This window comes from Pelobates fuscus, unplaced genomic scaffold, assembly GCF_036172605.1.
Source record: "Pelobates fuscus isolate aPelFus1 unplaced genomic scaffold, aPelFus1.pri H_3, whole genome shotgun sequence".
Taxonomy (NCBI): Eukaryota; Metazoa; Chordata; class Amphibia; order Anura; family Pelobatidae; genus Pelobates; species Pelobates fuscus.
The window spans coordinates 92,474-108,691 of NW_026961992.1; the positions used below are offsets into that span (position 1 = coordinate 92,474).

General features: G+C 47.7%; 1 protein-coding gene across 1 annotated transcript in view; it reads right to left on the reverse strand.

Moving 5' to 3' along the window:
• LOC134585324 (class I histocompatibility antigen, F10 alpha chain-like) overlaps window positions 1–16,218 on the reverse strand; it is a 129,799-nt gene that overhangs the window by 76,933 nt on the left and 36,648 nt on the right. The window contains exon 3 of the mRNA XM_063440735.1: window positions 2,540–2,818. Within this exon, the coding sequence (XP_063296805.1) occupies window positions 2,540–2,818 (279 nt within the window). The remainder of the gene's footprint in view (window positions 1–2,539; window positions 2,819–16,218) is intronic.

Sequence of the window (16,218 nt, forward strand, 5' to 3'; positions counted from 1 at the left end):
GTATAGTTAATGAGCACTGTGTGTGCGCTATCTTGGTATGTATAGTTAATGAGCACTGTGTGTGCGCTATCTTGGTATGTATAGTTAATGAGCACTGTGTGTGCGCTATCTTGGTATGTATAGTTAATGAGCACTGTGTGTGCGCTATCTTGGTATGTATAGTTAATGAGCACTGTGTGTGCGCTATCTTGGTATGTATAGTTAATGAGCACTGTGTGTGCGCTATCTTGGTATGTATAGTTAATGAGCACTGTGTGTGCGCTATCTTGGTATGTATAGTTAATGAGCACTGTGTGTGCGCTATCTTGGTATGTATAGTTAATGAGCACTGTGTGTGCGCTATCTTGGTATTTATAGTTAATGAGCACTGTGTGTGCTATCTTGGTATGTATAGTTAATGAGCACTGTGTGCTATCTTGGTATGTATAGTTAATGAGCGCTGTGTGTGCTATCTTGGTATGTATCGTTAATGAGCACTGTGTGTGCTATCTTGGTATGTATCGTTAATGAGCACTGTGTGTGTTATCTTGGTATGTATAGTTAATGAGCACTGTGTGCTATCTTGGTATGTATAGTTACTGAGCACTGTGTGCTATCTTGGTATGTATAGTTAATGAGCACTGTGTGTGCTATCTTGGTATGTATAGTTACTGAGCACTGTGTGTGCTATCTTGGTATGTATAGTTACTGAGCACTGTGTGTGCTATCTTGGTATGTATAGTTACTGAGCACTGTGTGCTATCTTGGTATGTATAGTTACTGAGCACTGTGTGCTATCTTGGTATGTATAGTTACTGAGCACTGTGTGCTATCTTGGTATGTATAGTTACTGAGCACTGTGTGCTATCTTGGTATGTATAGTTACTGAGCACTGTGTGCTATCTTGGTATGTATAGTTAATGAGCACTGTGTGTGCTATCTTGGTATGTATAGTTAATGAGCACTGTGTGTGCTATCTTGGTATGTATAGTTAATGAGCACTGTGTGTGCTATCTTGGTATGTATAGTTAATGAGCACTGTGTGTGCTCTCTTGGTATGTATAGTTAATGAGCACTGTGTGTGCTCTCTTGGTATGTATAGTTAATGAGCACTGTGTGCGCTATCTTGGTATGTATAGTTAATGAGCACTGTGTGTGCTATCTTGGTATGTATAGTTAATGAGCACTGTGCGTGCTATCTTGGTATGTATAGTTAATGAGCACTGTGCGTGCTATCTTGGTATGTATAGTTAATGAGCACTGTGCGTGCTATCTTGGTATGTATAGTTAATGAGCGCTGTGCGTGCTATCTTGGTATGTATAGTTAATGAGCACTGTGTGTGCTATCTTGGTATGTATAGTTAATGAGCACTGTGTGCTATCTTGGTATGTATAGTTAATGAGCACTGTGCGTGCTATCTTGGTATGTATAGTTAATGAGCGCTGTGCGTGCTATCTTGGTATGTATAGTTAATGAGCGCTGTGCGTGCTATCTTGGTATGTATAGTTAATGAGCGCTGTGTGTGCTATCTTGGTATGTATAGTTAATGAGCACTGTGCGTGCTATCTTGGTATGTATAGTTAATGAGCACTGTGCGTGCTATCTTGGTATGTATAGTTAATGAGCACTGTGTGCGCTATCTTGGTATGTATAGTTAATGAGCACTGTGTGCGCTATCTTGGTATGTATAGTTAATGAGCACTGTGTGCTATCTTGGTATGTATAGTTAATGAGCACTGTGCGTGCTATCTTGGTATGTATAGTTAATGAGCGCTGTGCGTGCTATCTTGGTATGTATAGTTAATGAGCACTGTGTGTGCTATCTTGGTATGTATAGTTAATGAGCACTGTGTGTGTCCCCCCATGTAGCCCCTCCCCCATACCCACCTCCCACGTGTAGCTCCTCCCCCATACCCACCACCCACGTGTAGCTCCTCCCCCATACCCACCACCCACGTGTAGCTCCTCCCCCATACCCACCTCCCCGTGTAGCCCCTCCCCCATACCCACCACCCACCTCCCCGTGTAGGTCCTCCCCCATATCCACCACCCACATCCCCCGTGTAGCTCCTCCCCCGTGTAGCCCCTCCCCCATACCCAGCCCCTACCTCCCCCGTGTAGCCCCTCCCCCATACCCAGCACCCACCTCCCCGTGTAGCTCCTCCCGATACCCACCACCCACCTCCCCCGTGTAGCCCCTCCCCCATACCCAGCACCCACCTCCCCCGTGTAGCCCCTCCCCCATACCCAGCACCCACCTCCCCGTGTAGCCCCTCCCCCATACCCAGCACCCACCTCCCCGTGTAGCCCCTCCCCCATACCCAGCACCCACCTCCCCCGTTTAGCCCCTCCCCCATACCCAGCCCCACCTCCCCGTGCAGCCCCTCCCCCTTGCCGTGTAGCCCCTCCCCCATACCCAGCACCCACCTCCCCGTGTAGCCCCTCCCCCATACCCAGCACCCACCTCCCCCGTTTAGCCCCTCCCCCATACCCAGCCCCACCTCCCCGTGCAGCCCCTCCCCCTTGCCGTGTAGCCCCTCCCCCATACCCAGCACCCACCTCTCCTGTCCAGCTCCTCCTTGCCGTACTGGATGTATTTTCTCAGAGATTCGATGCAGAGATTCTCCAGGTAATTCTTGGTTCTCTCCCCCTCTCTCACCTCCGGGCTGTTCCATCTCTGTGCGCTGATCTGAGCCTGAGGTGCGACCGGAATATAAACCCCGCGCTCGGTATCCAGATACAGGAAATCCTTCCCGTCATAACCGTATTGATCATACCCCCCGATACTGCCATCATCTCTCAGCTCACAGCCGCACATCAACTGGACAGAGTGATAACCTGCAAACACAGACACTGAGTGTGAGAGAGAGTGACAGGCGCTGAGTGTGAGAGAGAGTGACAGACACTGAGTGTGAGTGAGAGTGACAGACACTGAGTGTGAGAGAGAGTGACAGACACTGAGTGTGAGAGAGAGTGACAGACACTGAGTGTGAGAGAGAGTGACAGACACTGAGTGTGAGAGAGTGACAGACACTGAGTGTGAGAGAGAGTGACAGACACTGAGTGTGAGTGAGAGTGACAGACGCTGAGTGTGAGAGAGAGTGACAGACGCTGAGTGTGAGAGAGAGTGACAGACGCTGAGTGTGAGAGAGAGTGACAGACGCTGAGTGTGAGAGAGAGTGACAGACGCTGAGTGTGAGAGAGAGTGACAGACACTGAGTGTGAGAGAGAGTGACAGACGCTGAGTGTGAGTGAGAGACAGACGCTGAGTGTGAGAGAGAGTGACAGACGCTGAGTGTGAGTGAGAGACAGACGCTGAGTGTGAGAGAGTGACAGGCGCTGAGTGTGAGAGAGAGTGACAGACACTGAGTGTGAGAGAGAGTGACAGACACTGAGTGTGAGAGAGAGTGACAGACACTGAGTGTGAGTGAGAGTGACAGACACTGAGTGTGAGAGAGAGTGACAGACGCTGAGTGTGAGAGAGAGTGACAGACACTGAGTGTGAGAGAGAGTGACAGGCGCTGAGTGTGAGTGAGTGACAGACACTGAGTGTGAGTGAGTGACAGACACTGAGTGTGAGTGAGAGTGACAGACGCTGAGTGTGAGTGAGTGACAGACGCTGAGTGTGAGTGAGAGTGACAGACGCTGAGTGTGAGTGAGAGACAGACGCTGAGTGTGAGAGAGAGTGACAGGCGCTGAGTGTGAGAGAGAGTGACAGACACTGAGTGTGAGAGAGTGACAGACGCTGAGTGTGAGAGAGTGACAGACGCTGAGTGTGAGAGAGTGACAGACACTGAGTGTGAGAGAGTGACAGGCGCTGAGTGTGAGAGAGTGACAGACGCTGAGTGTGAGTGAGAGTGACAGACACTGAGTGTGAGTGAGAGTGACAGGCGCTGAGTGTGAGAGAGAGTGACAGACGCTGAGTGTGAGAGAGAGTGACAGACGCTGAGTGTGAGAGAGAGTGACAGACGCTGAGTGTGAGAGAGAGTGACAGACACTGAGTGTGAGAGAGAGTGACAGGCGCTGAGTGTGAGAGAGAGTGACAGGCGCTGAGTGTGAGAGAGAGTGACAGACACTGAGTGTGAGAGAGTGACAGACGCTGAGTGTGAGAGAGAGTGACAGGCGCTGAGTGTGAGAGAGTGACAGGCGCTGAGTGTGAGAGAGAGTGACAGACACTGAGTGTGAGAGAGTGACAGACGCTGAGTGTGAGAGAGAGTGACAGGCGCTGAGTGTGAGAGAGAGTGACAGGCGCTGAGTGTGAGAGAGAGTGACAGGCGCTGAGTGTGAGAGAGAGTGACAGGCGCTGAGTGTGAGAGAGAGTGACAGGCGCTGAGTGTGAGAGAGAGTGACAGGCGCTGAGTGTGAGAGAGAGTGACAGGCGCTGAGTGTGAGAGAGAGTGACAGACGCTGAGTGTGAGTGTGAGTGACAGACACTGAGTGTGAGGGATACCGGGAGTGTGAGTGATACGGGTAATAATAGTGACTAAGTACTACTAGGATATGCCGAGTGTGTTATGAGTGTTAGTGACAGCTAGCAGTGCTGACATGGTGAGTGCGCCCTCATACCCTGGATCCCTCTGCACAGACACGAACTATAGTGTGATCCATGGGGGAGGGACTGGATAATATTAAGGACACCTTCCTAATTGACAAATTGACGGCACAGGTCAGGGGCACCATGAAGAAGTTTGGAAAAATCTGGGGCCCATGGATAGAGGGCAATGTAGGGGGACGGGGTTAAAGATTCCCACGAGGTGGTGGGGCTGTGGCGGCGCACTCGGCTCGCCCCGCACCATAGACAACCAGAATACCCCCTCCCTCGCTTTCTCTGTTCTTATCACCTCGTTTCTCCTCTCCCCCTCCGGGGGCTACTCCCTCTCTTCTCCCTTTTCCCCTAGTTACCTCCTTTTCCTACACTCACATTTCTCCTTTTCTACACTATGCCTACCAATGGTAATTCGACCCACTACCAGATGCAATGACTGGCGACATGGACTCATTGCAGGGTATTACATGATCACATACTCATTATAGGAACGAGGCAGATGGTGGGTTTAAGATAGAGCTTCCGAAAACAAGACTGGCTCAACAGAGGCGGCTCTAGACTTTATGAGGCCTTAGGCAAACGCAAACATGAGGCCCCACTAACAAAAAAGTGTCACATATACACATTGACGCACTGTCTACCTGTGTATGTGCCTGAGAGTGTGTCTGACAGAGAGTATCCTTGTGTGTGCGAATGTATGTCTCTGTGAGCATGTTTGTGTTTTTGTCTGAGACCCTATGTGTATGGGGTAGCTGATGGTGAGAGGGAGTGGAGGGTGATGGTGAAAGGGAGTGAGGGGGGTAATGTGAGAGTGAGGGGGGTAATGTGAGAGTGAGGGGGGTAATGTGAGAGTGAGGGGGGTTAATGTGAGAGTGAGGGGGGTTAATGTGAGAGTGAGGTGGGTTAATGTGAGAGTGAGGTGGGTTAATGTGAGAGTGAGAGGGGTTAATGTGAGAGTGAGAGGGGTTAATGTGAGAGTGAGAGGGGTTAATGTGAGAGTGAGAGGGGTTAATGTGAGAGTGAGAGGGGGGTAATGTGAGAGTGAGAGGGGGGTAATGTGAGAGTGAGAGGGGGGTAATGTGAGAGTGGGTAATGTGAGAGTGAGAGGGGGTAATGTGAGAGTGAGAGGGGGTAATGTGAGAGTGAGAGGGGGTAATGTGAGAGGGGGTAATGTGAGAGTGAGAGGGGGGTAATGTGAGAGTGAGGGGGGGTAATGTGAGAGTGGGTAATGTGAGAGTGAGAGAGGGTAATGTGAGAGTGAGAGAGGGTAATGTGAGAGTGGGGGGGGGTAATGTGAGAGTGGGGGGGTAATGTGAGAGTGGGGGGGTAATGTGAGAGTGGGGGGCGTAATGTGTGAGAATGGGGGGGTAATGTGAGAGTGAGAAGGGGGTGATGTGAGAAGGAGGGGGTGATGGTGAGTGGGGGGAAGCTGAGGGTGGTGACGGAGGGTTATGCTGAGGGTGGTGATGCTGAGGGTGGTGGGGGGTAATGCTGAGGGTGGTGATGCTGAGGGTGGTGGGGGGGTGATGCTGAGGGGGATAAGGGGGGTGATGCTAAAGGTGGTGGGGGGAGTGATGCTGAGGGGTGGTGAAGCTGAGGGTGGGGTGAGGCTGAGGGTGGTGGGGGGTTATGGGGGATGGTGAGGCTGAGGGTGGTGGGGGGTGAGGCTGAGGGTGAAGGGGTAATGCTGAGGGCGGTGGGGGGTGAAGCTGAGGGTGGTGGGGGTGATGGTGGTGGGGGGTGATGGTGATGGTGGGTGTAGCTGAGGGTGGTGGGGGTGAGGCTGAGGGTGGTGGAGGGTGAGGCTGAGGGTGGTGATGGTGGGTGATGGTGGTGGGGAATGAGGCTGAGGTTGGTGGTGGGTGATGGTGACGTGGTGGGGGGTGAAGCTGATGGTGGTGGGGGTGAGGCTGAGGGTGGTGGGGGGTGAGGCTGAGGGTGGTGGGGGGTGAGGCTGAGGGTGGTGGGGGGTGATGGTGAGGGTGGGGGGTGAGGCTGAGGGTGGTGGGGTGAGGCTGAGGGTGGTGGGGTTGATGGTGGTGGGGGTGAGGCTGAGGGTGGTGGGGGTGAGGCTGAGGGTGGTGGGGGTGAGGCTGAGGGTGGTGGGGGTGAGGCTGGTGGGGGTGATGGTGGGGGTGAAGCTGAGGGTGGGGTGGTGGGGGTGAGGCTGAGGGTGGTGGGGGGTGAAGCTGGGGTGGTGGGGGTGATGGTGGTGGTGGGGGGTGAAGCTGAGGGTGGTGGGGGTGAGGCTGAGGGTATTGGGGGTGATGGTGGTGGGGGGTGAAGCTAAGGGTGGTGGGGGTGATGGTGGTGGGTGAGGCTGAGGGTGGTGGGGGGTTATGGTGGTCGGGGGTGAGCCTGAGTGTGGTGGGGGGTGATGGGGAGGGAAAGCCTACCTTTCCCTGGTGGTCCAGTGGGCTCCCTGGTGGTCCGGTGGCCACTGCTCACGGTCTGCAGCTCCACAGAGCTGCAGACCGTGTAATCTCGCGAGATTTCAGAGCGTTGCCGTGGTAACCCGCGGCAACGCTCTGATTGGCCAATTCTCGCGAGTCACATGGTCTGCAGCTCTGCACACTGCGGAGCTGCAGACCAGTGTCTGCGGTGGCCGGCCTGGCAGCCAGGAGGGGCCTCGCACCCGGCGGCATACCGGGCAAGCCGCCGGGCCCCCTCCTGGTGTCAGGTCCTCGGTCACTGACCGAGGACCTGACACACTCTGCCAACAGGCGGTTTAGGCGGCCGCGAGGCCCCAGCCAGCGCGAGGCCTTAGGCGGCCGCCTAAACTGCCTAATTAGAGAGCCGCCTCTGGGCTCAGATTTTGTCAATGGGCTGGTATTAGTTGGTAGGCTATACTCTGTATCATACATCATGTTTTATTCCACCATTAAAAAAATCCTGGCAGGACAACAGAAACGCTAACTTGTACAAATGCAGATTTTAACGCAGATACTAGATATCTCGAATGTATGTTGCATCTTTTTACTGTGTCATCACGGACCCATTGTTATATGACGATAAATTAATATGTTCATAAGCCTGTGTTAACTATGTTGTTACCTTGCCTTGTAAAAATAAAGAATTAAAAAAAAATTTATATATATATATTTACACAATAGAAACCTTCACGTTATTATATGTATTATGTCGCCATCTAGTGGCTAGAAATGGAACATACTACTAAAGTATCAGAATACACTCAGCATTCAAGAAACAAACTATTACTCAGAGATCAGTCCATAAAGGGACACTATATAGTCAGGAAAACAAATCGGTTTTCCTGACACTATATTACTCTGAGGGTGCCCCCACCCTCAGGGTCCCCCTCCCATGGCGCTGAAAGGGTAAAACCCCTTCAGTAGCTCACCTAATTCCAGCTCCGGGCTCCCTTACCTCTCCTCCCCCGCCGACGTCAGCATCCTCGTCTGACGTCACAGGAGCCGAATGCGCATGCGGGCATTGCCGCCCGCGCATTCAAAGTGTCTGTAGGAAAGCATTTTTCAATGCTTTGCTACGGACGCTCTGCGTGATTGAGGCATAATATGCCTCAATCATTGCAGATGCGCCACTAGTGGCTGTCCGGAAGACAGCCACTAGAGGCTGGCTTAATCCCAAATGTAAACATAGCAGTTTCTCTCTCCCTAGAGGGACCTGGCACCCAGACCACTTCATTGTGTTGAAGTGTTCTGGGTGACTACAGTGTCCTTTTAACTCCTAGATCTTTAAGGAGGAATTAGAAACACAGTTACTATTACAGAGAGAGCAGTCTCTGGCAGTCTGAGATCTTTTGACATAATCCTCAGTATTAATAAAGGATTTTTCTATTTTCCTCCGATATATCCAGGTAAATGAAATACAAATAGAAAAAATGTAATAAAAATGCTAATACTTGAATCAAATGTAAAAATTGCTAGTTTATTGAAAACATTCCTAAAAATCAATTAAAATATATTTAAAACTTCACATCAGACATGTTACCGCTAGTGATGTCCCGAACGATCCGTTCGCTGGCGAACATAGCGTGTTCGGTCCGCCCCCTATTCGTCATCATTGAGTAAACTTTGACCCTGTACCTCACAGTCAGCGGACACATTCCAGCCAATCAGCAGCAGACCCTCCCTCCCAGACCATCCCACCTCCATGACGAATAGGGGGCGGACCGAACATCGCGCGTGATCTATGTTCGCCGGAGAACAGTTTGCTGCGAACTGTTCGGGACATCACTAGTTACCGCCATTATTGATGTCCTGTTATACAATAACATTGGGCATTTTAAGTTATTTTATTTCTTTCTATATATGTATTAGCCCACTAATAATTTGTACTTTTTAGGTATTTCATCACTATATAACCGGAATCCTGCAGTTGGTAAAAAGTATTCGGTTTTGTAAATCCATTGCTGAATGGACAGAAACAGAAGTGCTATAAGTACTGGGTTTATAGGGACACTCCAGGCACCCAGACCACCTATGCCCATTGGAGTGCTCTGGGTGCCAACTCCCACTACCCTTAACCCTGCAAGTGTAATTATTGCAGTTTTCATAAACTGCAATATTTACATTGCGGGGTTAAGTCCTCCTCTAGTGGCTGTCTACTAGTTTAAAATGACTCCGGTGTTTTCATCTCTGTTTAAATTGGAGAAATAAGTTTCAATTACTTTTTAGTATTAGAACCCCCGCCCCCCCATATCCCCCTTTGTTTACTGGTTCATGGTAATGAATGAACGTAACCCTAGCGGTTTCCATGGAGACTCGATCTCTCCAGCTTTTACTATTATCATTATTATTAACCCCTTAAGACCGCAGCCAAATGTATAAGTTGTGATCCAAAAAAAACGTAAACAAAACCTGGCATTTGCGCTATATGTCTGTCCAACCGTAATTCACCTCTTTCATATTAAATGCACCCACACTTATTATATATAATTTTATTCAGGGGAAACAGGGCTTTCATTTATCATCAAATATTTAGGTATGGAACATAATTTAATATGAAAAAAATGGGAGAAAATAAGAATTTTTAAAAAAATTTTTAGTTCTACGTGACATTTTAACTGTGTGTCAAAATAATGTTTGCTTTTACTGCAATACAATACACATATTTGTATTCAGCGATGTCTCACGTGTAAAACAGTACCCCCTATGTACAGGTTTTATGGTGTTTTGGGAAGTTACAGGGTCAAATATAGCGTGTTACATATTTCATTTTTTTCACATTGAAATTCGCCAGATTGGTTACGTTGCCTTTGAGACCATATGGTAGCCCAGGAATAAGAATTACCCCCATGATGGCATACCATTTGCAAAAGTAGACAACCCAAGGTATTGCAAATGGAGTATGTCCAATCTTTATTAGAAGCCACTTGGTCACAAACACTGGCCAAAGTTAGTGTTAATATTTGAAAATGCAAAAAACCAATTTGAACGCAAATTTTGGCCAGTGTTTGTGACTAAGTGGCTACTAAAAAAACTGAACATACCCTATTTGCAATACCCTGGGTTGTCTACTATTGCAAATGGTATGCCATCATGGGGATAATTTTCATTCCTGGGCTACCATACGGTCTCAAAGGCAACCTGGTGAACTTTAATGTGAAAAAACTGAAACGCAAACCTTATATGAAAAATGCAAAAAATGTCACTGTCACTGACGATATCGTCGTTGTAATATATTTTACTGTATTGAAACACTAATATTTGTGTTCAGCGAAGTCTTCTGAGTAAAACAGTACCCCCCATGTACAGGTTTTATGGTGTCTTGGAAAGTTACAGGGTTAAATATAGTGCTAGAAAATGTAATTCCCTGAACTTTCGGCCTGGGTTGTCAGGCAGGTCCTGCAAATTGTAATTAATAAAATGACCTAATTATGTAAAATTATTACATAAATATATACGTAGAATTTTATATATATATATATATATATATATATATATATAATTTTTTAAAATTATTTTTATGTATATATAGTGATATATACGTATATACTTATGTATATAGATATATATATTATTTCGTTCTACATGTATTTTGATATTAATATATATATTAATTTTAAAATACAGTTAGAACGAAATTACGCATGTTTATATATTTTTATCTATTTATTATTATTTTTTTAATTTTATTTTTAACGTATTTATATATTTATTTTTTATTATATATAAATATATATATAATGAAAATTATATATATAATCAGTATCATTGTACGTGTATTTTGATATTAATATATATATATATATAATTATGTATATATTAATATTAAAATACACAGACAGTGTATGTGTATTTATGTGTATGTGTGTATATGTGTATATATATATACTTAGATCATATATATATTTATTATATATATGATCTAAGTATATATAATGTTATTTTACACTGTTTTAAAAAAAAAATTCTATTTTTTTCAGGCAGCAGGGGTCCTGCTATGCCGTCCATGTGATTGCGGGGTCCTCCTCGCAAGGACCTCGCGATCACATGGCCTTGGGGGGCCGAAGAGGACAGAGGGGGACTCCCTGGGCTCCTAGGTACGTCCCCCATACCGCGATCGCCGGCATGGGACCGCCGGCGACCGGGTAAGTAGAGAAGATCGCAGGGCGTTCTATGCCGCCCTGTGGCATTTAGAGCCGCCAAAATAAGGACGGCATAGAACGCCCTGCGGTCATAAGGGGTTAATATATTATTTATATAGCGCCATCAGCTTCCGTAGCGCTGTACAATGGGGGTACTATGAATTTAATTTGCTACTGTGAGTAATCATAAACAAAAGGAATCTTAGAAAATCAGTTTAATAATAATTATTTTCATTTAAAAATGTAACACAAGCAGGAGTTTCCATGGTAACAATTTTAAAGTATAGATTTTTTTTACATTATTTTATTTAGAAAATATATTAATTTTTGTTTTACTTTTATTTCTCATTTAATGAAAGTTAATTGTGTAAATAGTGGATTTTGTCCTATTTGGATGGTGTATTTAATTAAAGAGTCAGTGAGGTTCCATTGAGAAAGCCGCCGGGATATGCCTCTTCCCCCCCCCCCCCCCCCCAGCATCTCCTCCTCCTCTCCCCCAGCATCTCCTCCTCCTCCTCCTCCTCCTCTTCTCTCCCCCAGCATCTCCTCCTCCTCTTCTTTTTCCCAGCATCTCCTCCTCCTCTTCTCTCCCCCAGCATATCCTCCTCCTCCTCTTTTCTCCCCCAGCATCTCCTCCTCTTCTCTCCCCCAGCATCTCCTCCTCCTCTTCTCTCCCCCAGCATCTCCTCCTCCTCTTCTCTCCCCCAGCATCTCCTCCTCCTCTTCTCTCCCCCAGCATCTCCTCCTCCTCTTCTCTCCCCCAGCATCTCCTCCTCCTCTTTTCTCCCCCAGCATCTCCTCCTCTTCTCTCCCCCAGCATCTCCTCCTCCTCTTCTCTCCCCCAGCATCTCCTCCTCCTCTTCTCTCCCCCAGCATCTCCTCCTCCTCTTCTCTCCCCGCAGCATCTCCTCTTCTCTCCCCCAGATTTTCCTCTTCTCTTCCCTAGGCATCTTCCCCTCACTACCCCAGCATGTTTTTGGTGCGGATGGGAGGTTGAGGTCTTCCAAGGCTCCCTACCTCCTTCCCGCTGCTGTAAGGGGGTGTGGGCGCGAGGGAGCACTGACTTACGTGCTGTTCCAGCACTGCTCCCTCCGCTGATGCTGCTGGCAAAATAGGAAATTACGTCAATCAGGCGGCGCCGCCTGATTTAAGTAATTTCCTGTCTCCCGGCAGCATCAATGGAGGGAGGAGTGCTGTAACAGCACGTAAGTCAGTGCTCCCTCGCAGCCCTCCATCCCACCCACCAGTGCCACCTTAACAACATTATGGGCCCCCGGGCAAAGCAGTGCACTGGGGCCCTGCCTAAACACATCTCAGGAATAAAAATTAAAATTATAGATAAAATTAGGCTGATATTTATTAGTATCTCCAACAAATGCAATACATAAAATACACACACACCGACACACACATTCCGTTGAATACATGCACACAGTCCGCTGCATACATGCACACACAAACATACACACAGACTGCTGAAAACTTACACACAGTCCACTATATACACACACAGACTGCTCAATACATAAAGACTGCTGAATACACACACTGCTGAATACACATACAGACAGACTGGTGAATACACACACACACACAGACAGAATGCAGAGTACAGAAAGACTGACGAGTACACGCAAACTGCTGAATACATACACACACACATGCTGCATTGAGGGGTGCAGTGGATGTGTTTATGTGTACGGGTGTGGAGTGCTGTTTGTGTGTGTTTGTGTGTGTGTGTGTGTGGGAGGGGGGGGGGTAGTGCTGCAAATATATTATTGCAATCTGTATCCCCCCCCCCCCCTTCTGCTTACCTTATGTGAAGAAGGGGGGACACATAAATCCCCGGTGGTGGTAAGAGGGACAGGTCCTGCAGCTGTTCTGTCCTCCCGCCCGATGCTGCATGGAGCGTTGCCATGGTAACGCGCAACGCTCCACACAGATTGCTCGCGGGAGGACGGGAGAGCTGATACTCAGATCCCTCCCCCTGCTTCCGGTCGCAGAGTAGGCGCCTGCCCGCAGGTGCCTACTCTGCATTGATGGCGAGCTATGGCCACGTGCCCACAGCCATCATTGCCGTAGGAGGTCTAGATCCATTTTTACATTATTATTTCAATAAAGGAAAATGGATTCTTACTAGATCTGTGATTATATTGTGTTGTTCACTTTTTTGTAAGTGATTTTAAATTGATTTTAGAATTTTTTTCAATAAATGACAATTTTTTATATTTTATTCAGATTTTAGCATTTTAATGATTTTTTTCTATGTGTATGTTTATATTCCTGGATATATTGGAAGAAAACAAAAATAATCCTTTATTAATACTGAGGATCTGTCAAAAGATCTGACTGCCAGAGACTGCTCTCTGTGTAATAGTAACTGTGTTTCTAATTCCTCCATAAAGATCTAAGCACTAAGGACTGCTTTCTGTGCAATATCAACTGTTTCTAATTTTATAACATGACAGGAGGCTTCGTATTTGCTTAAGTCTCTCTTTACTAGAACTCCTATTTCATCCCTTTCTCTTGCTGAGTTTGGATTTGTATATTTTTTTCTGCTGAGCCTGTCAGATCTCTGAGGGATTTCCTTCCCTGTCTCTACACTCCCTACTTCATTGCCCCCGTTTGTCTTGTTTTTCTTCTTTCTGGGAAGCCTGTACCCATTACTGCTTCATCCTAGGGGGATTCTCAGGGTACCCTTTCCCCCTCCCACTCCAGTTCTGGGATATCAATCTCTGGGGGTGACAAACTTATACTCTGGGGGCTGACCTTTCTGGGAGCCAAGCCTCCATCCCACACATGCATGTTGGTGCTCAGTGTCTGCCCTGGCTACAGCACCCAATATTGTCTGTACATTCCCTCAGGTTGGGCCCTGTTTCAGACGGCCTCTGTTTTGAGCCTCGGCCACCATAGAAGGGCCCCACCTTGCCCCTAGGATTGGTGCGGCCCTCTCACAAGCACTGCTGCTGCTGATATCGATACTAATCTCTAGTAGTAGGTGAACCTCTCTCATATCTCAACCCGATGCTGCTTGGATGTAACCTCTGAGGTATTACGGGGGAGAACCTTCCACCAGATTCTAGCTTTCCCTGGTACCCTATCGGGAAGAGCACACGCTGTTTGATCTGGCTGTCGCTGGTACAGCTCCTATGATTGGCTCGCTGTGTCAGTGCCACTGTACCTCCCTACTGGATAGACTCCTGGAGGTTTTTACTCTGAACTGGGGAGTCCCAGATATTTCAGAAACATATGCCGTTTTATATACATTGCATTGAGCAGACAATCTCACTATGCTACTATTATTTATGCCGTTATGGACATCCTACTCAGACAGCCTCTCCTATCTGACGAAGCAAGAGATGCTGATGCCTTCGAGAGCTGACATACACTTTCTCACAAGCACTATTGGAATGGGGTCGACACATATCCCCAAGTCTGGAAGTACTGGTATGCGCTATCTTCTGCCCTGCCACCCATTGCAGGTACCGACAATGATAGCTGTGTGGGTTCGATAGGGATACCCCGATTCTATCCCCACCCCATTTGTCACCTCAGGTCATAAACAACTGCCCCCTGCTCATTCTACCCTCTACAGAACTTAGTTCACAAAATCTGGAAGCGCATGAAAGATGGCGAACGGTGTGCCCTAGTAAATCACTACCCTACTAGGTCACAACGACCCCAGAGTTCGACATGAGTAACAACACTGACTTTGCTGGGTCGGGGCGCAACCTTCGCTACAGTATTGATCAATACATGCGTCTGCTCAGGTTAGGCCATCCGAAGTTCTCAAACCTCGGCATGACTCCTGCCTTGGGTGGATGACATCCTGTCACAAAACTGCACCCTGGATATGTCTGTCATTAGTGAAGAGGACTTACGTTCTATATGCATACTAGGCATCGCTAAAATGTCACTGTGCACTGAACGAAGTTAGCTGTTTTTGGTTTTTTCTTTTTCGAATTGATGCCAGGATTTTAGACCTCGAGTTCATAGAACTAGGTCCCTGGACCGAGTGCCTATTCTGGTGGGTAACCAGCTTCAGAATTTCACGATCGCATGGACCTAGATGATCCGGTCAACTATACCCTATCTTCAGGCTGACGAGCGTCCCATCGGGCCCTACTCGGGTTTCCTTGATGGGGCTGAACTTCAGCTGGGTGGTACAATCCAGCCATTCGGTCTACTCCACTCCAGCCCTATATGGACCGCAGTCCCAGCGAAATCCAGACCCTGTCCAACATGAACTGATTCTGTTGCTAGTTTTCTTCTACACCATCCTTCTAGTTCAAATGTTGTTGGACGAATTTACACACTGCCATAAACCCCGGATTCTGTATACTACTGTTTCATTTCACTTCATGAATCCGGATTGCTATCACTCTTCTACGATGATGCCTTCGGACGCAAATCTCAACCTCTATTTACGCCCCCCCCCCCCGCTCGTATCTCGAGGCTTCACAGTCTACCTAGGAACCTTGCCCCTCGGCGAGTGGGCTTGTTTTTTTTTTGTTTGAGGCACCCTTAAGAGTTCTTTGTCTACCAAAGTCCCGGGTTCCTCAATCGGCTTCGAACACTGGAGACATCTAGAGTGCGACCGGATGAAGACCATTCACCGCTTAGATCAAAGGGGAATGGATGGACTCCATTCAGTCCTGTCCCGAGCTTTCTCATGGGCTCAGATGCGGATCTTGAGGTTGGAAAACTGCGGGCACAACCCTTGGATGATCAGAGAAGCCACCTATTAGATCAAGATTCGAATATGGATGGCAGTTTCTTACGCAAGCACAAGCCGCCGGTGCCCTTCAAACGATTACGTCTGGCTGAGTATGGATTATGTGTCGACATTACTATACAGCGACCGTTTTGACGGCACTGGGCCACGGTTTCCTAAGTACAGCGACTAACAACGGATTGAGTTTCGTCCGCACTTTGAGGATCATCAACTACTGGCATCTTCTTCGACCAATCTACAGCCATATCTTGCAGTTGTAAGGTCATTTCGAGATTCATTTATTGATCTCCCGAATTATTTACCAGCGACATAAGCATCGTTCTAGTTGTTGTCTGAGCGTTAAAACAGCAAACACGAAGCCTCCTGTCAAGTTATAAAATTGTAGA